The 26,129-nt window shown below is 42.6% G+C and overlaps 1 protein-coding gene across 6 annotated transcripts; it reads right to left on the bottom strand.

The window, feature by feature from the left end:
• Positions 1–14,173: 14,173 nt before the first annotated feature.
• On the bottom strand, positions 14,174–25,900 carry LOC118423147 (monocarboxylate transporter 13-like). 6 transcript variants are annotated; one of them, XM_035831154.1, is made up of 6 exons: positions 18,075–19,216; positions 17,234–17,368; positions 16,142–16,370; positions 15,773–15,916; positions 14,814–15,668; positions 14,175–14,510 (listed from the first exon to the last, which is right to left on the bottom strand). In XM_035831154.1, exons 3-6 carry the CDS (start codon positions 16,368–16,370, stop codon positions 14,257–14,259), a joined length of 1,482 nt encoding a protein of 493 aa, XP_035687047.1. In that variant the 5' UTR covers positions 17,234–17,368; positions 18,075–19,216; the 3' UTR covers positions 14,175–14,256. The 6 variants fall into 6 exon arrangements, with proteins under 6 accessions (XP_035687063.1, XP_035687084.1, XP_035687092.1 ...); XM_035831161.1 differs by lacking the exon at positions 17,234–17,368; XM_035831170.1 differs by lacking the exons at positions 16,142–16,370; positions 17,234–17,368; positions 18,075–19,216 and adding an exon at positions 21,193–21,696 and having other exon boundaries at positions 14,174–14,510.
• Positions 25,901–26,129: the final 229 nt, after the last annotated feature.

A 26,129-nucleotide genomic window follows, 5' to 3' on the forward strand; every position in this document is an offset into this window, starting at 1 on the left:
AGTACATGATAGTAAAATGCGAAGTAACGTTTTTGCCGTCATTGTATGCTAGGCTGTTAGCTGTGTTCCAAGGATATCTAACTACCCAGCGCCTGTTGGCGACAAATTATTGCGGCAATTGCGAATTTTTCTCCAATTTTCCGTGTGGTCAAACAAAATGGCCGCGCCAGAAATGTCATGTCCTCACTTCTCGTCCCAAATTAGATACATGTAGAAGATAGCTTTGATGGAAATTGCAGCGCTACCGTCAACCAATGTACAATTATTAAGATTTTTGAAGAAGAGATTTGCAGTAATCACTGCGAATGTTTCATCTAAATAAAAAATCACAGCTCCAGGCAACAAACTGCACCGGTTGGTGCTGGTTGATGTTTGCATTCATATAGTTGAGATTTTGTCGATTGTTGGTGGCTGTCAAACCCCCTTCTCAAAACGAATTACTAGTATTGCATTAATTTACACAAACAAAATTACAATTACAGAAAACAAATGAGATCTGCGATAAAACTTTCGTGGTACAAATCCAGATTTATTATCATTCAGTACTTCTAGTCCCTTTAATATCAATACATGAACACTCTTAAAACATTAGACCACCGGGGTGAATAAATATAAACAGTATGTATGCAAGAAACACAGTTATTGTTGGATTAGAACACGTTACATAGTGTTAATATTCTGAATCCCCAGTAGCATTCTACGAGCTCTGAACATAGACGCCAGAAAAATAAGCGCTTTTGCAAAGAAATCGTGCGATACACAAATCTTCAGTCCGACATGAAATATTTCTACCGCTGCCAGGGTTCTTCCCCAAATCATACACACAGTCAACACACTCTTCGGCAATCTTCGGCCCGAACGTTGTGGCACGGAATGATACGATGGAACAAACTTCGTCGATGTTAGCCAATAAGGTCGTCTTGACGTATTCATTGTGCTCTATGTTGTGTTGCAAATGCAGAGCTGCAGTGAAAAAGCGAACGTAATTTATCGTGGCCTGATCCTTGTAGGCGCAGGCCTCATCATGGAGGGGGATCAGTGTCGAGTAACTAAGGACGCTTTCGAGGCACTCCAAAACTCTTCCATTATTGCATTGTCTCATGTAAAAGAGGCATGCAGCCTGCAGGGTGATCATTTTTGGATACACTTTCGTGTCTAAGCTATCTGAGGCATTCCATTGCTTCAGTTTGTTCAGCGCTGTATCGTACAGTCGATCTATGTCTTCATAGCGTTTCTGAGTTTCCAGCAGCTTTGAATAATTTAGTACATAAATGGCAATGTCCCATGGCACGACTGATTTGTCAGCTTGGAAAGAATCTCCAAACCTGTGAAATCGTTCTGCAATGGTTTGACTTTGGACATCGCCATGGGATTCCGAAGTAGTGTTTTCCTCTATCATTAGAGCCGCTTCCGATAAAAGTGGATGTAAACAGTTGATCCAGCCCAGCCTGTGCTTCTCTGCTTCCTCTGGCATGGATAGCTCAGTGTAGGACCACCACAGCTGGAAACGAGTTGTCATCTCGTTTTCTCTATTGTATTTGCGTTTATTTGAGGACCGCTCTAATTGAATATCTTCCTCGAGATACCTAACAGCAGTTGTGTGATCACCAAAAACCGCCGACAATCTGCCGATTGGAACTACGCAAGCCTCTTTGCGTAATTCGCATCCTATGTACCCAGGCGGATAACTACGGTATGTGTGTTTCTTGTCTTCATTGATGGCAAAGTCTAGCATTTCAAGTGACAATCGCAAATCTCCTGTGCAGTAAAACAGAGCAGCAGCAATGCCATACATAAATGTAACAAAAGGACCACCGAACCCAAACGTCAGCGGGCCGTTGCAAAACTTGCGACAAAAATGCTCAATCTTGTAAAAGAGACCCAAAACAGGCGTTGCAGAAGCAGAGAAAATCACGTGAACATCAACAGGTGTCCTCTTTGTCACGTCGAAGATATATTTGACAAACTTTACAACAAATGACACGTCTTCTCCTGGGCCAAGGTCACTCAATAACAATCCTACTGTAAGGGCAGTCATAGGATCAGCTCTATATGTGTCCTTGTTGAAAGCAGAGCGAGAAATGTCAGTCAAATGATGAAACAGCTCGAACATATCAACTTGGCCGGTGTGGGACTTGATGATGGAAGCATGAACTGCTTTGTTTACCGCAGTGAGAAACTTATTCAAACAGACATGTAGTGGTATGAGCGTGTAGAACAATCGACTCCAAATAACGTGGTATTCACGGTCTCACGTATTGTAAACCTTAAAGTTATTCATCGTCGAATTAAATCCCAACAACCCTCGCTGTGCTCTGTTCGCAAAGTATGTATGCAAGCGAAGTTCATCCACAATGGCAACGATTGTACTAAGATTATGATATCCGTCTGGGCCCAAAGCATTGATTTGCAATAAATTCCTCAGAGTGTGGCCCACACTTTCTCCGATACAGTTGAATAGTAAACCAAGCGATTCCACCATCAAACTACCTAAACGATATAAAACTTTCTTAACATTAACCGGGCCGCTTAAAATGGTAAACTGCCTCAAAATGGATTCCTTTGCTATGAAAAAATCCCCCAAGGATGCTAGTGCCCTCTCGGCCCTTACAGTCAAGCCAAGCCTTACTTGAGAGGGAAGATCAAGTAACTCCTGGACCCTGCTTCTGTAAGCCTCTACCAAGGTTTTCTCACCTGAGATCAAAGTCACGTTACAAAGCACATCAGCTAGGTGATACCCTTCTTTGACCGATCGCTCGTCCTTTTGCAGGTCCGCCATTTCACTCGGAGTCATGATGAGTTCTAGGGCAGGTTTAGACGCCGTCGGGTCTCTACCGAGGGCTGTCTTGCTTGCCCAGGGCATGGAGCCGTCAAAGCTGAATCCTTGAGGCGTCGTATTGTCGTAGTACCAGTCATTGTTCTTGTTGTTGAAGTCATTAAGGCTTTTGATTGTCATTGATGGCAGGATCGTCTCCTCTAAGTTTAAGACTTTCAAATGAAGTAAATGGGTGAGGGTGCGGAAGTAGATCTTGTTTTGATCTGTACACTTCCCTTCTTCCACCAAAATGGCGAACTCCATGTCGGAGTATGGCGTCATTTCCTCCTTGCATATCGACCCCATTCCTACAATGGCGCACTGACATGGAACTGGGCCTAGTGTTTTGATGCACTCTTCAACCATGTCAGCAATGAATTGCTTCATTTTGACTGCAACAGAGTGATACATTGACCTGACCGCTTCTGTTCGTCTCCTTTCAGCGTTTCTTGCCTCTTCACTCTCCATTGGATTGTCTTTGTGGGCATGATATTTGTGTGAAGAAATCATTTGAAGCTTCTTTCTGCACCTATGGCAAATTTTTCCCAGTTGTAGTTTGTGATTTATATCCTCCTTACGAGTAGAGGCGATAGGGTTTCGGATGCCAACAACGTACCTCAGGAAGCATTTCTCCGTACGTTTGATGCGGTGCACCAGGCTCTGTCTACCGTCCCAGTCTGCGCATCGAACCAGTGCCGCGTTGTACAAGGCTGATGCTTTGGTGAAGTCTTTACCGTCTTTACTGATCCGGCTCTTGTGGAGATACACGTCACCGATACTTTTTAAGGCGACAACTTCCAACGGCTTGTCATCCATCTCCACAGCATGTTTCAGAATCTGTGCGTATGCTTCTTCAGCAATTTCAAATAACCCGTGATAAAAGAGCATATCCACCGCAAGAAACTGATTCGACAAAGTCGCCATTGTGGTAGACACGAAACTTTGATCTATTCTATGGGAAAGTTGTTTAATCTTTATATACCATTTAAAAAGGAACATGTGCAGTAAAAATAGAATGCCGTATGTACAGGGGACTTCCCACTGTTATGCTAATGGAGTCCGAAGACTTGTTTGTACATGTGTATGTACATGAGTTTGAGTAGAGCTAGAGTAAGATTGACTCGGTTCCACTTCCCCTTGAGTATACAACGAGGCTAGCGTGGTGTAACTTAGATAACGTTAAACAGCCTGTCCCGTTATATGAGCGATGACTTCACCCTTCCCCATTTTGCATAGTTTCGGTAATATACAAATAACACTCCAACTCTCACTTCCTTTTACGCACTTCAAGTGTACATGAAGGGATTCTATGTAATGTGACTGCAAAGGCTTGTTTCGAAAGCACAAACAGTGTCTAATGACAAATATTTCTCAAAAGTAAGTCAGGCAGACGCTACCTTTGTTCGGTTTAGTAAATCCAGACCCCCCCCCCCAAAAAAAAAAGTTAAAGGGCTTGCAGTACAGAGAAAGAATACGAAAGAGGAAGGGGTACTTATTCTTATGAAGTAATTGTAAAAGTACAAGGGTATCTTTGACATGTTTTTGCGTTTGATAGCAACAGATATCGCTTATCTGCACGTTGTATCTGGCAGTGTATGATTTATTGTAACAAAGCCCAGCTTAAAACCTTCTAACATTTCATCCCTTAGTTAAGGTATAAGCGTTCTGTATGTAAGGAGATATAAGATTCTACTGTTTAGATTGACGTGTAACTAAAGTGGTATGGGCAAATTATGCTGTTATATGTATATGTATATATCAATTATCCAAGATCAACAAATACAGAATAAATTAATGGAACACAGTTGATATTTCATTGGCGTCAGATGAGCGCTTGTCTATTTTCATTCTCCAGTAAGTATTGCATTGACCTTTTATACATTGCTCTTAAATGTTGTTTACGATATATGAAATGATAAATACAAAGTTCAACCTCACTTTTTTAATACGGAGTTGATATATGTATAACTGTCAACAAAGCGGCACAAAACAAACCTATAGAAGACTTAAATCAAACGTCACTGAACAAAGGAAAAGCTACAAAAGAATCCAAGGAAAACAATTCTACATCGGTTTGACCAATTCTAATTCTTTTAGTAGTGTTCCTGACAGTTTCCTTTACAACAGTCGACGAGCTCTGAACATAGACACCAGGAAAACAAGCGCTCTGGCAAAGGATTGGTGCGAGGTACAAATCTTCAGTCCGACATGAAACATTTCTACCGCTGCCAGGGTTTCTCCAATGTTCGCCAATGTCATTCCAGAGGCAAACAGACAGTCAGCGCACGTTTCAACTAGCGCTGGCCCGAATGTTGTCGCGCGAAACAATATAATGGAGAAGATCCTGTCTATGTCAGCGAGTACGATCTTCTTCACTTCTTCACTGTACCCAATGCCGTGTTGGAGGTTCAGTACCGCACTGCAGAAGCCAATCTGATTCATGCTGGCTTGATCAGTGTACACGTTGACTTCATCATCATTGAATATATATGTTGAGTATTTGAGAACAGTTTGGAGGCACTTTAAACACTTTTCTACATTACCTTGCCTCATGTAGAACAGACAAGCAGCTTGCAATGTCACCATCCTTGGATATACTTTTGTGTCAAAATCATTCTCGAGTTTGCATTGTTCCAATTCGTCCATTGCAGTTTCGAACAGCCGACCAATCTCGACATGACGCATTTGGCTTTCCAACAATGCCGAGTAGTTCAGTACATAAACTGCAATGTCCCACGGAAGGACATATTTGTCAGCTTCTACAGCTTTTGCAAACGTTTGCATTCCTTCTTCAACGGCATGACATTGGACATCATCAAGGGAAGTGGTTGTCTGAAGCATAAGGATAGCTTCTGATAAAAGTGGATGTAAACCGTTTACCCACCCTAGCCTGTGCCTTTCGGCTTCCTCTGGCATGGAAAGCTCAGTATAGGACTGACACAGCTGGAAACGAGTTGTCATTTCATTTTCTCGACGGTATTCGCGGTCATTTGAGGACAGTTTTAACTGGAGATCTTCCTCGAGATACTTCACAGCAGTTGTGTGATTACCAAGAGCAGCCGACAATTTGCCGATGGTAACTGCACATCTTTCGGGTGAAGCCCATCTCATGTGTCCTGGAGGATGATTACTATGCATCCGGCTCTTGTCTTCATTGATGGCACGGTCTAGCATTTCACGTGCCAATCGCATATCTCTTGCGCAGTAAAAGTTAGTAGCATGTGAGCAGTATACTGATGTAACAATGTGATCACCCAACCCTAACGTCAATGGGGTGTTGGAAACATGTTTAAGCTGATGTTCCGTTTTGTAAAAGAAACCCAAAAAGTTCGTCAAAAAAGTAGTACGGAACCACTTGAAATCACAAGGTGGCATCTTGTTCTTATTTAACCCATACTTGGCTAAGTTTACAGTCGGAATGACAGGTTGGACGTCCTCTTGTAGGAGGTAATAATATGAAGGAACCAGGTCACTCAATAACAATGTTACTATAGAGGCAGTCACAAGATTAGCCCTATATGTGTCTTTGTTGAAAGCAGAGCGAGAAATGTCAGTCAAATTACGTAGCAGCTCACTCATATCAACTTTGCCTGCGAGGGACGTTATGACAGAAACATGAACTGCCTTGTCTACCGCAGTGAGGAACTTATTCAAACAGTCATGTAGCGGTATCAGCGTGTAGAACAACCGACGCCAGATGACGTGGTGTTTTCCGGCATATGTACTGTAAACGCTGGGATCATGTAAGGTCCAATTATATCCCAACAATCCTCGCTGTGCTCTGTTCGCAAAGTATGTATGCAGACGCAGTTCATCCATAATGGCAACGATTGTACTAAGATTATGATATCCCTCTGGGGTCAGAGCGTCGATCCGCAGAAGATTCCTGAGAGTGTTGTCCACACTTTCTCCGATACAGTTGAACAATAAACCAAGTGATTCCACTAACAAACTACCTAAGCGGTACAAAGCTTTCTTAACGTTAACCGGGTCACCCAAATAGGAAAACTGCTTTAAGATACATTCCCTCGCTATAGAAAATCCCCCTAAGGACGCTAACGCCCTCTCGGCGCTAACTGTCAAGCCGAGTCTAACTTGAGAGGGAAGATGGAGCAACTCCTGGACCCTGCTTCTGTAAGTCTCTACTAAGGTTTTCTCACCTGAGATCAGAGTCACGTTACAAAGCACATCAGCTAGGTGATACCCTTCTTTGACCGATCGCTCGTCCTTTTGAAGCTCCGCCATTTCACTAGGAGTCATGATGAGTTCTAGGGCAGGTTTGGACGCCGTCGGGTCTCTACCGAGGGCTGTCTTGCTTGCCCAGGGCATGGAGCCATCAAAGCTGAATCCGTGAGGTGTCGTATTGTCGTAGTACCAGTCATTTTTCTTGTTGTCAAAGTCATTTAGGCTTTTGATTGCCATAGATGGCAGGATCGTCTCCCCTAAGTTTAAGACTTTCAAATGAAGTAAATGGGTGAGGGTGCGGAAGTAGGTCTTGTTTTCATCTGTGCACTTCTCTTTTTCCACCAAAATGGCGAACTCCAGGTCGGAGTATGGCGTCATTTCCTCTTTGCAAATCGACCCCATTCCAACCATGGCGTACTGACATGGAACTGTGCCTAGTGTTTTGATGCACTCTTCCACCATGTCAGCAATGAATTGCTTCATTTTGACCGCGACATAGCGATACATCGACCTGACCGCTTCTGTTCGTCTCCTTTCAGCGTTTCTTGCCTCTTCACTCTCCATTGGGTTGTCTTCGCATTCGTAGGAATGATATTTCTGCGAAGAAAGCGTCTGAAGCTTCTCTTTGCACCTATAGCGAATCTTCGCCAGTTGTAGTTTACGATTTATATCCTCCTTGCGCGTAGAAGCGACAGAGTTTCGGATACCAACAACGTACCTCAGGAAGCATTTCTCTGTGCGTTTGATGCGGTGCACCAGGCTCTGTCTACCGTCCCAGTCTGCGCATCGCACCAGTGCCGCGTTGTACAAGGCCGAGGCTTTGGTGAAGTCTTTACCGTCTTTACTGATCCGGCTCTTGTGGAGATACACGTCTCCAATGGCTTTTAGGGCGGCAACTTCCAACGGCTTGTCATCCATCTCTACAGCATGTTTTAGAATCTGCGCGTACGCTTCCTCCGCAATGTCTAATAAACCGTGAGAAAATAGTACATCTACCGCAAGAAACTGATCCGACAAAGCAGCCATTATGGTAGGCAGGAACCCTTCCTCTATTCTATATATGGCAAAGTAGTTACACTTTATATACCATTTAAAAGGGAACATGTGAAGTAAAGATAGAATTTCGTATTTGTACTAGGGGACCATTTGCGTGCTAATGGACCCCCGATACTTGTTTGCAAATATGTATTGAAGTGTTTGAGTAGTGTCATGAGTGGAACAAATAGCAGAAAGGTACAACAGCTTTATTACATTTTGGTAATATGCACTAGCAAACAAATGACGCTGCGAACGTAGGGGAACGAGGAGGAGAACGGGAACATCACGACACAAATGCGAATGACTGGGAATCATTCAGTTTGTTTGCATGTGCACAATATCATATATCTCCCCGTTTGAATGTAACTACCATCATGGTATATTTTACAGTTCTAGTTTAGATGAAGCGTTATCCCTTTAAGGAGACAACATTTAGACCTTGAATGGAAGAATGGAAGGGCCCAATGTTAGGTAATGATTGGTTTGTATTCGATTTCTAACTTTACCTTCATCCACTATTGTGCAGCTTTAATATATATTAACCATTTTTATCAGAAATACGTTTTCAAACGGCTTTTTTTATGAGACTGAAACATTCAGGGTAGTCAGCAAGGCAGTAGTGGCGCTGGGTTCAGAAGTATTGTTATGCTTACGTGAGAACCGTAAAATGTCCTTTTACATTACAGGAAAGATATTATCCAAAGTTATTAACGTTCTATTCACCTTTTAAAGAAATTCATCACAGGCATCTACCAATTGCAACGAAGATAAACTTTCAGGTTAACTCGGTTCCACTTCCTCTTGAATATGCAACGAAGCTAATTTTAAACAGCGTGGTATAACATAGATAAACATTAGATAAAGCGATGACTTCACCCTTCCTCATTTTGCATAGTTTCGGTAATAACAATCAAACTTTCACTTCCTTTTACGCCAGGTCATATGACGATAACGTATTAATGTTCTCGTTGAAGCCGACATTAAGCGATTCTATGTAATTTGACTGTAAAGGCATGTTTTGAAAGCACAAACAGCGCTATAATTACAAATCTTTCTCAAACGTAGGTCAGCCAGACTAAAAAAAAAGCAAATGTCTTGCAGTACAAAAAAAAGAATACGAAAGAGGGTTGGGGGGGGGGGGGGTAGTGGTGACTAATTCTTATGAAGTAATTATAAGAGTACAGTGGTATCTGTCAAATGTTTCTGGGGTTTGATAGCAACAGATATCGCTTATCGTCGTGTTGTATCTGGCACTGTATGATTTACAAAGGCCAGCTTAAAACATCACAACAGATCGAGCAGCCCTTAGTTACGGTATACGCGTTCTGTATATGTGGAGGTACAAGGTTCTACTAATCAGATTGAAGTGTAAGCAAAGATGTATGGGCAAATTATGTTGTTATATGTATATGTATCAATTATCCAAAATCAACAAATACAGAATAAATTGATGGAACACATTTGATATTTCATTGGCGCCACATGAGCGCTTGTCTATTTTCATTCCCCTGTAAATATTGCATTGACATTTCACACATTACTCTTAAATGTTGTTTACAATATTTGAAATGATAAATACAAAGTTCATCCTCACTTTAATACGGACTTGATATAATTGTGTCAACTAAGCTAGTAGACAATCAAAGCTACACAAGACATAAATCAAATCTCACTGAACGAAGGAAAATTTACAAAGGAATCCAAGGAAAACAATTCTACATCAGTTTGACCAATTCTAATTATTTCAGTATTGTTCCTGACAGTTTCCTTTACAACAGTCGACGAGCTCTGAACATAGCCGCCAGGAAAACAAGCGCTCTGGCAGAGGGTATGTGCGAGGTACAGATCTTCAGTCCGACATGAAACATTTCTACTGCTGCCAGGGTTTCTCCAATGTTCTCTAATATCATTCCATAGGCATACAAACAGTCAGTGCACGTTTGAACTAGTTCTGGCCCAAATGTTTGTGCACGAAACAATATAGTGGAACAGATCCTGTCTATGTCAGCGAGTACGTTCTTCTTCACTTCTTCACTGTACCCAATGCTGTGTTGGAGGTTCAGTACAACGGTGAGGAAGCCAATCTGGTTCATGCTGGCTTGATCAATGTACATGTTGACATTATGATCATTATGTATATATGTTGAGCATTTGAGAACAGTTTGCAGGCACCCTAAAGATTTTTCTACATTACCCTGCCTCATGTAGAACAAACAAGCAACTTGTAAAACAACCATTCTTGGATATTCCTTAGTATCAAAATCATTCTCGACTTCGCATTGTTCCAGTTTGTCCAGTGCAGTTTCTAACAGCCAGTTAACCTCTGTGTGACGCCTTTGGTTTTCCAACAGCACCGAGTAGTTCAGTACATAAACTGCAATATCCCATGGTATGACGAATTTGTCGGCGTGGACAGCTTCTTCGAACCTTTGCAGTCCGTCTTCAAGGGTGTGCCTCTGGACGTCATCAAATGAAATTCTGTCCTGTAGCATTATGACAGCTTCAGATAAAAGTGGATGTAAACAGTTTATCCATGCCAGCCTGTGTTTCTCTGCTTCCTCTGGCATAGATAGCTCGGTGTACGACTGCCACAGCAGGTAACGAGTTGTCATCTCTTTTTGTCGATTGTATTCACGTTCTAACTGGAGCTCTTTCTCCAGATACTGGACCACAGTTCTGAAATCACCAAGAGCAGCCGACAATCTACTTATGGTATCTGTACAACATGTGCGGAAGGCCCATATGACGTCTTCACGAGGAAAAATACTGGACCTTGGGTTCTTGTCGCTATTGATGGCAAGGTCTAGCATTTCACGTGCCAATGACAAATCTCTTGTCCAGTAAAAGTTGTAAGCAGCCATGCAGTACATTAATGTAGCAAAAGGAACACCGAAGTCAAAAGGGAGCGTATCGTTGCAAATCTCTCGAACCCGATGCTCTACTTTATTAAAAGCACCTAACCAAGTCATCATAAAAGTAGAATGACTATCATCTGGCATTTTCAAGAACTTTGTGAAAAGCTTTACAGCCGAATCAACAAATGGGACATCTTCCCATAGGAAATGTAAAGGGGATAACACAGAGTCGTCGTTCAATAAAAATGCTACAACATAGGTAGTTATGGGATCAGCATTATATGTATCATTGTTGAAAGTGGAGCGTGAAATTCCAGAGAAATGATGTAACAGCTCTCTCATATCAACTTTGCCTGTGAGGGACCTGATGACGGAAGCATGAACTGCTTTGTCTACCGCAGTGAGAAAATTATTCAAACAGGTATTGAGTGGTATGAGCGTGTAGAGCAACCGACGCCAGATGACGTGGTGTTTACGGTAACACGTATTGTAAACCTTATAGTCAGACATAAACGAATTATATCCGACCAATCCTCGTTGTGCTCTGTTCGCAAAGTATGTGTACAGGCGCAGTTCATCCACAATTGCAACGATTGTACTAAGATTATGATGTGCCTCAGGGGTCAAAGCGTCGATCCGCAATAGATTCCTCAGAGTGTTGTCTACACTTTCTCCGATACAGTTGAACAATACACCAAGTGATTCCACCACCAAACTACCCAAACGATATAAAACTTTCTTTACGTTAACCGGGCCGCCAAACACGGAAAAATGTTTCAAAATAGATTCCCTTGCTATGGAAAATTCTGCCAATGACTTTAACGCTCTCTCGGCCCTAATCGTCAAGCCAAGCCTTACTTGAGAGGGAAGATCGAGCAGCTCCTGGACCCTGCTTCTGTAAGTCTCTACTAAGGTTTCCTCACCTGAGATCAAAGTCACGTTACAAAGCACATCGGCTAGGTGATACCCTTCTTTCACCGATCGCTCGTCCTTTTGAAGCTCCGCCATTTCACTAGGAGTCATGATGAGTTCTAGGGCAGGTTTGGCCGAGGTCGGGTCTCTACCGAGGGCTGTCTTGCTTGCCCAGGGCATGGAGCCGTCAAAGCTGAATCCGTGAGGTGTCGTATTATCGTAGTACCAGTCATTTTCCTTGTTTTTGAAGTCATTTAGGCTTTTGATTGTCATAGATGGCAAGATCGTCTCCCCTACGTTTAAGACTTTCAAATGAAGTAAATGGGTGAGGGTGCGAAAGTAGATCTTGTTTTCATCTGTACACTTCCCTTCTTCCACCAAAATGGCGAACTCCAGGTCGGAGTATGGCGTCATTTCCTCCTTGCATATCGACCCCATTCCAACCATGGCATACTGACACGAAACTGTGCCTAGTGTTTTGATGCATTCATCAACAATGTCAGCAATGAAGTGCTTCATTTTGACCGCGACATAGTGATACATCGACCTGACCGCTTCTGTTCGTCTCCTTTCTGCGTTTCTTGCCTCTTCACTCTCCATTGGATTGTCTTCGTATTCGTAGGAATGATATTTGTGCGAAGAAAGTGTTTGAAGCTTCTCTTTGCACCTACAGCGAATCTTCCCTAGTTGTAGTTTGCGACCTATATCCTCCTTGCGAGTGGAGGCGACAGCGTTTCGGATGCCTACAACGTACCTCAGGAAGCATTTCTCCGTACGTTTGATGCGGTGCACCAGGCTCTGTCTACCGTCCCAGTCTGCGCATCGCACCAGTGCCGCGTTGTACAAGGCCGAGGCTTTGGTGAAGTCTTTACCGTCTTTGCTGATCCGGCCCTTGTCGAGATACACGTCCCCAATGGCTTTTAGGGCGACAACTTCCAACGGCTTGTCATCCATCTCTACAGCATGTTTCAGAATCTGCGCGTACGCTTCCTCTGCAAGGTCTGATATCCCGTGAGAAAATAGTACATCCACCGCAAGAAACTGATCCGACAAAGCCGCCATCGTGCACAACGTAGACAGGAACGACAGAGGCAGTGGTTCAAATATATATACTATTTGAAAGGGAACATTTGAGGTGGAGACTTTCGTTTTTCGTTGATATCGTGCCTCAATAACTTCCCACTTGCATGCAAATTGATGAGTTGCGACACTATCTCTTTGTTAAGATCGGTGAGAATTTCAGGTGGCATCATAGCAAATGTACCGTCTTCTGCATTCCTAATACATCAATCATCGTTATTTAGCCAATCAAGCTTCCTCTTGAGCAACGAGGGCAACGTAGTGTAACATTTTCTGTCCCGTCACATGAGCGATGACTTCACACTTCCACATTTTTGCTCAGTTTCGCTGACACTAACATAAGTTGTTTACATTCGCGTATTATCATATTACTTTCACTTCCTTCTTATACTCGTTCGCATACATTATCTTAGAAAATACGAATTTTCAACGCAGCAAATTCTAGGCGGTTTGATATTGACACCGGATGTCGTTTACCACAAAAAATGTCACTACCAGGCACAACGCTCTGGTCGGAGATAGCGATACTGTGTGTGTGTGTGACTCAGAATCCTCTGAGTCTGCTGAGTCATTCACTTCCCTCCTAGCTGGAGCACAAGCAACAGCAAAGCTTGTGTCTCTCGCGGTCTAGAAGTTATTGTTTTGGTTGAAAACACAAAGAGCATCTACTCCCATTTTTCTTAAATGTACAATTTAGATTATCCGAGGGATAATTTGGTCAGTTTGGATATATAATACAGGCACAAAAAGACAAAATTGTTTGCAGATTCTGTGGTGTAGTGAAAAAAATATGAAGTAGGAATGTCTATTAATGACCCTGGCCTGGGACTTCCCCCAACATGTTTTCCAGTGTATTCGGGGAATAGATAAAGATGACACAAGCCAACCATCAGTTCCGAGTATGTTCCTCTATTGTGTATCACAGATGAGGGGCATTACGTAGTTTCACAATCCCACTTTCTCAGGGGACACCACTTTAAAGGGTGTTCTGTTTTTCAGCATGGTGAAAAGGACTTCACGATTGCCACGTAAATGAAACAAAAATTTGAGGAAGGGTTTGACAATCATTGATTTGGGAGATTTCGAGCCTTATTGTTGAAAATTATGAATTTAGATGTCAACTGTTTGGCTAGAGGTAGTATAGCTAATAGCATGCTTTTAGATTAGACATTTCAAAGCTGCGCATCAATTGCTACAATTTAGGTTCTTTGTGCTTGGTCTCAAAACGAACACACAAAATACAGGACACAATATATTTCCTCCACAAAGTATAGAAACATATTTTATTCAATAAACATTTTTTTTACTCGTATACAGCATTGGAGATATTATAATCAAATCGATTCTTATTTCATGATCATTGCATACCGTTCATACGGCAGTTTCTCTTATGACCACTGATGTTTCATGATTATGAGTTGAGGCTGTGTTTGATTCTTCGCGCTCTGCAACCAACAGAGAAAGCCTGGTACCGTCTGATTCATGTTCCCCAACTTTGTCATCCGTTGACGCCGGTTGAAAAACACGCAGGTGAAGTACAAACGGCAGTAGTCCGGCTAGTACCAAACAGCCACCGCCTTCCAACAGTGTCGCGTCGAAACTGCCTGTGATGTCTCGTAGCCACCCTGTTCGACACAAATAGCGAAAAAAATAAAATACAAATTACAGCCATTGAATCATGAAATGTCAACCATTCAATATGGTCGACATTTTGAAATCATCAAGATGATATGAGTACGTTAATTTTGCTGCTAGCATGGAGAGCAAGGTCACGACGCATTAGACAATAAAATCTACGTTACAAAGCAACCGCATTTAGCGAACCATCAACAAGCCACTGCGTAGACAGGGGACCGGACTGATAGCTTAATGGCGGTATAACGTTACTGACGTAGACAGTAATGTCGTATGACTGAAAGAGTACTCACCCGAAAACGGTGGTCCTGCGAGGTTTCCTATCCCTCGTAAGAACATGATGATCCCAAGCGCACTCGACATCCTGTTAGCTCCCCCGATTTCTGCAATAGCAGAGTACAAGAGCGGCACGCACCCGCCCATGAGCAAACCATAGCACGCGCTGTACACTGCCATGGTGACGTAGGTTTTTGCAAGAGGCGCGAACAAGGTGATGAAGCCCATAAGAAATGTGTTCAAAGCGTACTGGTCCGCACGTCTAAACCTCGGCCACTCCGGCAGGAGACCCACCGAAGCACGGCCAACGATGTCTCCTATAGCGAGAATCGACAACAGAAAGGCTGACGGATATTCTTCCACACCGAAAGCCCGAGCCCGTGGAACGATGTAGATGTTTGGGACGAACCGACCGAATCCGAACAGAAAAACGGCTACACAAAACAGTAAAAAACGTGGCTCTGTCAGCAGCCTGATATCTATGACAGAACCTATTTTGTCTAAGACAACTTTGGTTAAAGAATGCTTCTCTGTCGTCAAGGTCAGAGATGTATTGTTGTCTGACAATCTACTACTTTGTGCTGAAGATTCTTGGACCTCTCCTGGAGTTTTATTAGTGGTGACGTCACCTTTCAGCAAAATGGGCCTTACCAAGGCCCCAAACCCGGCTATGTGAAGGACGATCCCCCCGATAAGAACTAAAGCGCCCCTCCAAGTGTACTCGTCCATAAGGTACTGGAATAACGGAGGGAACGCGAAAGACACAAAGCTGGCACCTATGGCCGCGAAACTGTTGGCGCGAAGTCTGTGGGTGGTGAAATATCGTCCTATTGTTGCCATGGTAGTGATCAAGGACAGGGAGTAGCCAAACCCTGCAAACAGGAAAAAGAAAAAAAAAACACATGTGGGCTTATCTTTTTTGCATTAAAAATGAAATAAATTCTATTGTCATTCGCAAGTGAAAGGTGGGACCAACCTGTCAGAAACCCAACGGTAACGTAGAGATGGAAAAGTGACGTGGCCCACAGACTGAGCACGAATCCTACCGAAGATATCACTCCGCCGGCCATGACCACAACTCTGCACCCAAACCTGTTGCTCAGAGCTCCAGCGATCGGTGCTGGGGAGTGGTATCAAAAGGGGGTAAGTAGGGGTTTCCAAGAACAATCGTAACCTATGATATTTAACGTTATGTAGTACATTTAATACACGTGTTATCGGGCAAGTCTCTCGTTAAAAACAATACGTCAAATAAAAGAAACATTTGTTAGTTCTCATCGATCACACTCTATAGAGCTCTATATATAACGTCATTGGGAAAGTTAAGCAGCGGTTCTTTCCTAACCTGCTAGATTCAAGACTCCGGTGATTATGGATTGTATAAGACCAGTTTCAGCGGCTGTCACAGAAAAATAGTCCTGCCAAGTGACAAAGAACACTCCGAGGGACCGCATCACTCCATAGGAGCATGCGCTGACAACAAAACCAGCCAGGGCGACCAGCCACCCCCATCCCCCGTCTGGTGGATCAACGGGCCGTCCCGGCTTCCCTCTACACAAGTTAGAGATACCCATCTAAAGAGAAAACAACGTCACAAGTCAGGGACATGAAACCACGTTACATGTAATATAAATGTCGGACACTTTGGCACTGGGGCCCAACTGTCCTGGACTTGGGGCCGAAGTGTCCATGTGCCGAACTGTCCTGATACCATGTTATATGTGTCGCCTGCCAGATGTTGGCGTGTTAATAAAAACGGGTGCAAGTCTGAGGTCACGTAATAAATTTTCTTAATGTGTTACCATCACGACTGTGTATGGTATAAGTTAATTTCAGATAACTAATGAACACAAATTTATAATGTCCTTGTCAAATAAAAAATCCATTGATTGCCTAACTTCACAGAGATAAAATTGATGTTAGAAGTATCATACACTGTACGGCTTTTCGTAGTCTGGATACGTGTTGACAAGCTGCCAGCAATCCCCGGGTGTGACCTAAGCTATGTCATGAAGGTCAGTTCTGGTTATACCGCATTCTAAATTTACACGTAGTCAGTCAGTACTGTAAATGCAGTTCGCGGGGATTTAATTTCACAGTAGCGGGAAAAATCACTTTTCGCGGTGGATTTAAGTTCGCGGTAACACCATCGACTGCAGTCTAATACCTTAATAGAAAAATGTTCGCGGTGGATTTAAGTTCGCGGTGAAATGGTTAATCCACCGCGAACATTTCTGCATTTACAGTATATTGCAGATGTAAACATAAGTCTGGGTCTTGTGAATTTTTACGTAGCTCTGTTATTGATCAACACGCTTTGTTAGAAATCCTTCGGAAATCTAGTACCACACATTGCTCGAAAACATAGTTTTAAACAGAACAGCGTACGGAAGATATTAGTGATTATTGCTCGCCCCTCCCTCTTTTGCATACTCACTCGAAAAGATAGCCGCTATGCAGGTATGACTTTCGGTGATCTAGCAGCCGGGACATTGTCAATTAGACGTATGTTTTAAGACGTCAATACTTGTTGATCATGAATGAGAAAGGAAGACTCCGAGGGAGACTGTGCCTAAAACGGTAAGGTCACTAAATGTTCATAGTTCACAGTTCAACGACCACTTCTGTAAACAGGTTGTACCACTAGTAGTTCGACGGGTAGGGATAGACTGACGACAGAATATTAAGAACAATCGACAATACTGCAGTAAATCAAGGTGAGTAAATACAGATCGATATCATAAGATTAATAGAATCATAGTAACGTAGTTTAAAGAACGGACCAAGTTTCCGGCTTTTGTAAAACATCATGTGCGCATGCGCAAATTAAACGTTGCAAATCTTACTTGCACAACTTATTCAATAATTTTCTTTGCCCTCCAGTTCATTGAAAAACCCAATGTGTTGACCGTAGCTTTTTAAATCATGTTTACTCTGGACTATGAAACCATTTCGTTGCTCGAAAGGCCTTTGGGGTCACTACTGTTGTACATCGCCATATTAATAGCATATTGGGTGGTTCAATGGGCCAGTCGGATCATATGCAGGTAGACATGAAAGATAATTATGTACTTGCACACCTTCAATTTATTATGATATCTTTGTACCTACATATCTTCAATTCAACATGCACAAACACATATCCAGAAGGTATATTGAGCCTTGGGAACTTGTATAAGTTTGCTGGTCGAATTCGAATCTACGTACGGACTTCACGCTACTGGGAATGATCAGGAATGTATCATAGTGTAGCTACAACGAAAACTCACAGTACTTACGTGGAACAGCGAAAAGAAAGTCTGCACTAGGTATTAAGGCTTTGGGTATCGATGTATGTCATGATGAAATTTCAACTGAAATGGACTTTGGACTTTGAATGCCCTCGCCTGACCTCAACGTTACAAGACAATCAATCACCATTTGCCGTGGAGCCAACCATTGCAAACTTTTGCAGGGGTGAAACTTTGAGAGATACATGTCTAATCACCTGATTGTAATTCTAATGTAAACCATGGGAATTATAGCTGGAGAATTTCCACTGCACTATCATCACTATTTTGGGGTCTGTAATGGTAGAGCAAACCAATATTGCGCACCTGGTATTTGAATCCCTTGTAACAGAAATTAGGAGCATTGTTATTAACAGTCTAAGCAGCATTAAAACATGTCCTTAAAACTTTTCTACTTTACCACATAGCAAACGAGCCTTACCCAAACAAGAAACTCCTACGCTCTCACAATAAAAAGTGAACACGGCAATAAGGCGATCACAAAATATCATGTCGTAAATGTCATGCTGTTTATTTGCTTGTTATTACTGCCAAAGATATCAATTCCAGAGGCTGTTTGATCGATTTTGTTCAAAGAATGCTTACGTCATCTTGTTTGAATATGGTAACATGGTACTACCCCCAAACATCTCTTCCAGTCTATTCAGGAACTGGATAATGATGACACATACTAACTATTCCATTACGAGTATGTTCCTCTATTGTTCACTGGTGAGACACATAGATTAACAATACCACTTCAGAGCACACCACTGTAAAGGTTGACTTGCTTTTCAGCGTGGTCTAAAGGACTCACTCCACGATTGCCACGTACATGTAACGTACCTGAGAAAGGGATTCAGAATCATTGCCTAAGTCGATATTGAGTGTTGAAAGTTATGTTAAACTTTTGCGTCTGTGGTAGGTAGCATGGTTTAAGATCAGAAATTTTAAAGCTATATTGCTGCACAACAAGGTCCTTTGCTCTCATATTCCCTTGCGTTTGGTCTCTAAACAAACACACCAAATACAAGATTTCCTCCACAGAGCTAGAAATACATCTATTCAATAAACATTCAAGTTTACATATTTATGTACAACATTAGAGATATTATAATTATTCTCGATCCACTTTTGCACAGCGTTACGTCTCATACGGTAGTTTCTCTTATGACCAGCGTTGTTTCATGACTATGAGTGGAGGCTGACTTTGATTCCTCGCACTCTGCAGCCAACAGAGATAACCCGGTACCATCGGTTTCATGTTCCCCAACTTTGTCATCCGTTGGTGTGGGTTGAAACACGCGCATTAGAAGAACAAACGGCAGTAGTCCGGCTAGTACCAGGCAGCCACCACCCTCCAACAGTGTCGCGTCGAAACTGCCTGTGATGTCTCGTAGCCACCCTGATCGATACAAATCAGATACAAAAATAAGATACAAAAAATCATAAAATGTCAACCATAGCCCACATTTTATATTCAACAAGATGATAGGCGTCTGCTGCTAGCATGGAGAGCAAGCAACGATTTAATAGCTATTATAAACTAGCAATAAAAATGCACGTTAGGAAGAAACCACATGTATCGAACCATCCGATAAGCCAACACGTGTAGACATTGGAGACAGGGGTGATAGCTCTTGATAACTGACTTAGACAACGATATCGTATGTCAGCGTCTAACTGAAAGGCTCACCCGAAAAAGGTGGTCCTGCAAGATTTCCTGCCCCTCGTAAGAACATGATGATCCCAAGTGCACTCGACATCCTGTTGGCTCCTCCGATTTCTGCAATAGCAGAGTACAACAGCGGCACGCACCCGCCCATGAGTAAACCATAGCACGCGCTGTACACTGCCATTGTGACGTAGGTTTTTGCAAGAGGCGCGAACAAGGTGACCACTCCCATTAGGAATATGTTCATAGCGTACTGGTCCGCACGTCTAAACCTCGGCCACTCCGGCAATAGACCTACCAACGCCCGGCCAATGATGTCTCCTATAGCGAGGATGGATAGCAGGAAAGCTGACGGATATTCTTCCACACCGAAAGCCCGAGCCCGTGGAACGATGTAGATGTTAGGAACGAACCGACCGAATCCGAACAGAAAAACGGCTACACAAAACAGTAAAAAACGTGGCTCTGTCAGCAGCCTGATGTCTATGACAGAACCTATTTTGTCCACGATAATTTTGGTTAAAGAATGCTTCTCTGCCGTCAGGTGCACATTTGTAATGTTTTCTGACAATTTACTACTTTGACCTGACGATTCTTGGGCCTTTCCTGGAGTTTTATTAGTGGTGACGTCACTTTTCAGCAAAATGGGCCTTACCAAGGCCCCAAACCCGGCTACCTGAAGAACGATCCCTCCTATAAGAACTAAAGCACCCCTCCAGGTGTACTCGTCCATCAGGTACTGGAATAACGGAGGGAACGCGAATGACGCAAAGCTTCCACCAATAGACGCGAAACTGTTGGCGCGAAGTCTGTGGGCGGTGAAATATCGTCCTATTGTTGCCATGGTAGTAGTCAAGGACAGGGAGTATCCAAACCCTGTAGACAGCGAAAGGAAAACCATCTTAGCATATATGTGCTAGAGCGTGAACATCGCCAGGATTATGGAATTCATTAAGACACAGCTTAGCATTATGATAAACGTTAACGTTTCAACATATTAATAATAATATTAGTTTAGGTTTTTATAAATTAGTTTACAATCAATATATGTACAACCAAAATCATACAGCAATTGCTTAGATTCAGTCGACATATAGCCTTTATCTTACCTGTAACTGCGGTTACATGTGGTAAAGATATCGTTTAGTCATTTCCAAGTCAAAAGTGGGACTAACCTGTCAGAAACCCAACGGTAACATATAGATGGAAGAGTGATGAGGCCCACAAACTGAGCACGAATCCTGCCGAAGATATCACTCCGCCGGCCATGACCACAACTCTGCACCCAAACCTGTTGCTCAGAGCTCCTGCAATTGGTGCTAGAGAGTGGTAAGAAATAGGGGGTAGTCATACACAATCGTAAACTTTGATATTTAATAGGACAATGACGAATATATCAATATTTGTGGGACTTAACTGAATTATATAGTAAGCAGCGATTTCTTTTCTCACCTGCCAGGTTCAAGACTCCTGTGATTATGGATTGTATAAGACCAGTTTCAGCGGCGGTCATGGAAAAGTAGTCCTGCCAAGTGACAAAGAACACTCCGACGGACCGCATCACTCCGTACGAGCACGCGCTGACAACAAAACCAGCCAGGGCGACCATCCACCCCCATCCTCCGTCTGGTGGATTAACGGGCCGTCCCGGCTTCCTTCCATGACACAAAGTGCCCATCTGCAAAGAAAGGAAAGTTACAAACAAGTGACCGTATGTACGTAGGTAACATACTCCGTGAGGTATTTAGAGGACACATAACCTCATATCTGCTTGGAGATAAGCTAATACTAAACCACTGAATCATATGGCCCGTGATACCAGAAATATTAGGGTGATTTCTGAAATTATCACATCGATTACGATAACAGCTACGAGAAAAAAAGTGCATCTTCGTGCAACTGCGCATGCGTGCAGATGACATGCCAAACTACATAAGAACTTCGCGGGAAAGGGAACACAGATGCGAACACTCATCACATCGGACAACAACAATACTCGTCGTCGGAGGTTACCCTCCGTCACAGAGTAAAAAGGTCATGATGGATCCCTGCCTACCGACTCTATTTCTTTTTCAAAATTGAAACAGGAAACACAACATTTTCCATAGGCTCTAGGAACATATCAACAGCACATGCCAATCAAAGACAGGGGGAACATGATCGAAATGGACTAATAATCTAGAGGTTATTACTCTTGGTTGTCTACATAGGCTTTAACATAATAGCACATCAGTAAAATACGTTGATGATGCATACATACCTTCATTTCAACGGTGAGCTATACCTAGTCGATGTTCCTAGACCTTTCTTATGAAGACTGGCTGGATTATTATCAGCTCTAAGAGGTCTGGTATTTCCCACACATTAAACACACGGGGGATTATTACCTTAGTTTGTTTATTTTAAGGAACACACAGGCAAACAAAAAAATAATTTGATCAGGGCATCTGACCCCATTCCCAGTGACCAGTTATATAACTAAGACCGTCATTACTTCATTGTGGATTCACTTTCAATTATTAACAGATATGGATCAAATAACGAACCAACTCCGTGGCTTATGTAAAACAGCATGTGAATGCGCAAATAAAACGTTACAAAACGTTACACTCAATTATTTTCTATGATTTCTATGATTTTACAGCAACATTTGAAACATGTTCTTTCGGGACGAAGAGGTTATTTTAATGTAAGGGATTTGGGCGGGGGGGGGGGGGGGTGGCAATTGTACGGGACTGGTCCATTGTGTTATGGACACCTTGCAGCTGCAACCAAGTCTCACCACTTTGTCCTGTTCATCGCGAGCTTCCTCAGCTCAAGCCCAGCGGTTATCAAGTTATCACAACTCTCTCACTACGGTGAACCTGACCTAACACAAAACTACTAATCACTACTAATGATTTGGTTTGGCGCTCCTAGAATAATAAGTTGACAGTATCGGACGATTCAAACCCACTACGACCTTTCAGCGAAGCTCACACAGAAGCCGGCTGGTTCGGTCACTTCACCGGAGCATTTACTCAAGAATCCCGACTGGAACATTAATTTAGCACAAGATATCAACTGATAGGGAAGAAGTATACTGACCTTTGATGGTTCAAGTAGTGATACGTTTGTTCCTATGACATTTGAAGCTAACAGTCTATTCTGCCAGTAGCACACTACACAAGAACCAACAGGGGAACTTTCTAACAATGATAAAACCTATCCTGAACTACAGCACAACGGCTATCTAACCGGAGGCCTCGAGGAAAACCAACATACCTGTTCAGAAGTGGTGCAGCGCTACCTATTTCTCAATTAACACTCGTACAACTAACTTCTTACAGTCGAGATGGCCACGGTACAGATGTAACAGCTTCAGACGTCTTGCTCTCTTCCTCACCAAACCGGAGAGGTCGATATATATTTTCCGACCGTCCGGATTTTCGAGATTGGCAGGACGTGAGTAGTTTTGTCTGGTTGGTCGAATGTTTAAACTTCTCTCTGATTGGAGAAAACATAGGTCAGGAGGTATCAGGCCAGTTTAGACCGGTCAGGCCTCTCCCCGCTAGAAGGTGAGGTGAAGAGTTAAGTAGGTCAGCATCCGAACTTTGGCAAGTGGTCGATATGACAATTTGCCGTGGAACCAACCATTGTAAACTTGTGCAGGAGTGTGAGATTGAAATTCTAATATAAAGTACAGGAATGGAATGTGGAGAATTTACACTGTACTATCATGACTACATGGGGTTTGTAATGCGAGAGCAAATCATTGTTTCAGCGAATCATTTGTCATCGTCACATTTAAAAAAACGCAGTTTATTTTCAACCCCCTTGTAACATAAAATAGGAGTAAACAGTATATACGCATAATCATGACGCATGCATCATGAAAGCGTGTGTGAAACATGTCTGCTTCGCTGCCATATACCACATGCCAAATGAGCCTTACATAAACAAAAATTTCTAAGCTCTCACAATCACAAAAGTGACCACGACAATAAGGCGATGGCGATCCCAAAATACATGTATTATGTCGTAAATATCAAGCTGTATTTGTTTTCCTGATAATTCCAAAAACATCATTTTAAATTCCGAGGCTAATTGATCCATTTCGTTCATAACATAACAATGTGCTCACGCATCTAACGTTAAACAAATTTAGCTTGGACGTGGAAACATGGCGCAACCTGGCGTTTGGTAATAGACTGAACAAGGCACACTGAAGTCAAGTATCACAATTTGATTGCGAATTTTCACAGGGAAAGAGAAATATAAACTCTTCTCCATGTGCCAATATTTAGACCAAGTAATCTCAAACTTTTTCTTTGAACCCCGTTACTATTTTATATATGATACATCAACAGGCAGTTTCTCGGAAGATCATCAATGTTTCATGAGTTTGGATTGTCTCTGTCTCTGTTTGTACTTTCCCATCCGTTAACAAATGATCAGTCTCGGGTTCCACAATGTTTTCCTCCGTTTCCGTTCTCTGAAACACGCGCAGATGAAGTAGAAGCAGTAGAAGTCCGGCAAGTACGAGGCAGCCACCACCCTCCAACAGTGTCGCGTCGAAACTGCCGGACAAGTCCCGTAGCCACCCTGCGTGTTAGAAACAAAAATATCATTCGTCCTTATTGGTTTACATTCTTCATATAACGGTTAGTAACTATATTGTGAAGGTATCTCGATATTGGCTCAGGTAAATTTGCAACAACTACACAGAAAAGCAATAAGCATCAAGGGGTCAGTATTAATGCATAGTTTGAACTTTATTATTGAAGTCTTATACGGTCATAATGTTGTACTGTATGAAAAGTTTTTAAAACAATGCATAAAATGACATGGATATTAAACGTTGTACCTTCTATTCATAGCCTTTGTTTGTTTTTGTTTGAACCTTTATTTATTCATGAGAAGCTCAAATCGGCCAGCAGGTCGCTTTTCATTGAGGTCATGAGGGAGGTAAGGGTCAGATAAGATATAACAGAGAATACATATTACATTGAGTAGTTAATATATAAAATAAAGAGATGCTAACCTGAAAAAGGTGGTCCTGCAAGGTTTCCCATCCCTCGTATAAACATGGCGATACTGAGAGAGCTGGACATCCTGTTGGCTCCCCCGATTTCTGCAATAGCAGAGTACAAGAGCGGCACGCATCCGCCCATGAGTAAACCATAGCACGCGCTGTACACTGCCATGGTGACATAGGTTTTTGCAAGAGGCGCGAACAAGGTGACCACTCCCATAAGGAATATGTTGATGGCGAATTGATCCACACGCCTGAACCGCGGCCACTCAGGTACCAACACCACCGACGCTCGGCCAATGATGTCGCCTATGGCGAGGATGGACAGCAGAAAAGCCGACGGGTACTCTTTAACACCGAAGGCCCGAGCCCGCGGAACGATGTAGATGTTGGGAACGAAGCGACTGAATCCGAACAGAAAAACGGCCACACAAAACACTACAAAACGTGGCTCTGTCAGGAGACTAACGTCTAGGACAGAACTTATTTTGTTCACGATAGTCCTACTTAGTGGATAGTGTGTCGACCTAGTGGTAGTGTTTTCCCGTAGTTTCTCATCATTGGTTGAAGACTGTTTGACAATGACGTCAGATCTGTCATCACATTTAGGAGTGACGTCACCTTTCAAAAAGATGGGTCTTACCAATGCCCCAAACCCGACTACCTGAAGAACGATCCCTCCAATAAGAAGCAAAGCCCCCCTCCAAGTGTACTCGTCCATCAGGTACTGGAATAAAGGAGGGAACGCGAATGACACGATACTATTGCCTATAGAAGCGAAACTGTTGGCGCGAAGTCTTTGGGTGGTGAAATATCGTCCTATTGTTGCCATGGTAGTGATCAAGGACAGGGAGTATCCAAACCCTGCAGATAGATGAAAAAAGAACATGTTTTAGTCCAAAAGATTCACAATTGCAAGAAGCAACATTGTGGAATAAGGAATGTGAATGAAAGGTAAATGGATAAATGAAGAAATAAATAAACACGATTGAGCTGCCAAACAAACCTGTCAGAAACCCAACGGTAATGTAGAGATGAAAGAGCGATGTGGCCCACAGACTGAGCACGAATCCTGCCGAAGATATCACTCCGCCAGCCATGACCACAACTCTGCACCCAAACTTGTTGCTTAGAGCTCCAGCGATCGGTGCTAGGATAGGGAGTATTTGGGCATCAGTATAATCCTAGCTATTTTGTATGTCTGTTGAACAGCTAGCGACTTTATGATGGGTAAAGCCGTCATATAGTACAATATTCTTGATACCAAATATAACTAATGTCGAATTATGAAAAGTATTTGACAGTCAAACGATTCGTCAGATACGTGCGAATTCAAATAGTATATAAAATCAATTGAAATATTGAAAACTAAAAT

The sequence above is a fragment of the Branchiostoma floridae genome, chromosome 1, assembly GCF_000003815.2.
Source record: "Branchiostoma floridae strain S238N-H82 chromosome 1, Bfl_VNyyK, whole genome shotgun sequence".
NCBI classification, from domain to species: Eukaryota; Metazoa; Chordata; class Leptocardii; order Amphioxiformes; family Branchiostomatidae; genus Branchiostoma; species Branchiostoma floridae.

Coding starts and splice junctions, on each gene's coding strand:
- LOC118423147 (XM_035831161.1), bottom strand. CDS start 16,370: ATGGGTATCTCTAACTTGTGTAGAGGGAAGCCGGGACGGCCCGTTGAT. Junction 15,917..16,141: donor CGGAGTCTTGAATCTAGCAG/GTTAGGAAAGAA, acceptor ACCACTCCCCAG/CACCGATCGCTGGAGCTCTG. Junction 14,511..14,813: donor CGCAGGACCACCGTTTTCGG/GTGAGTACTCTT, acceptor TGTGTCGAACAG/GGTGGCTACGAGACATCACA.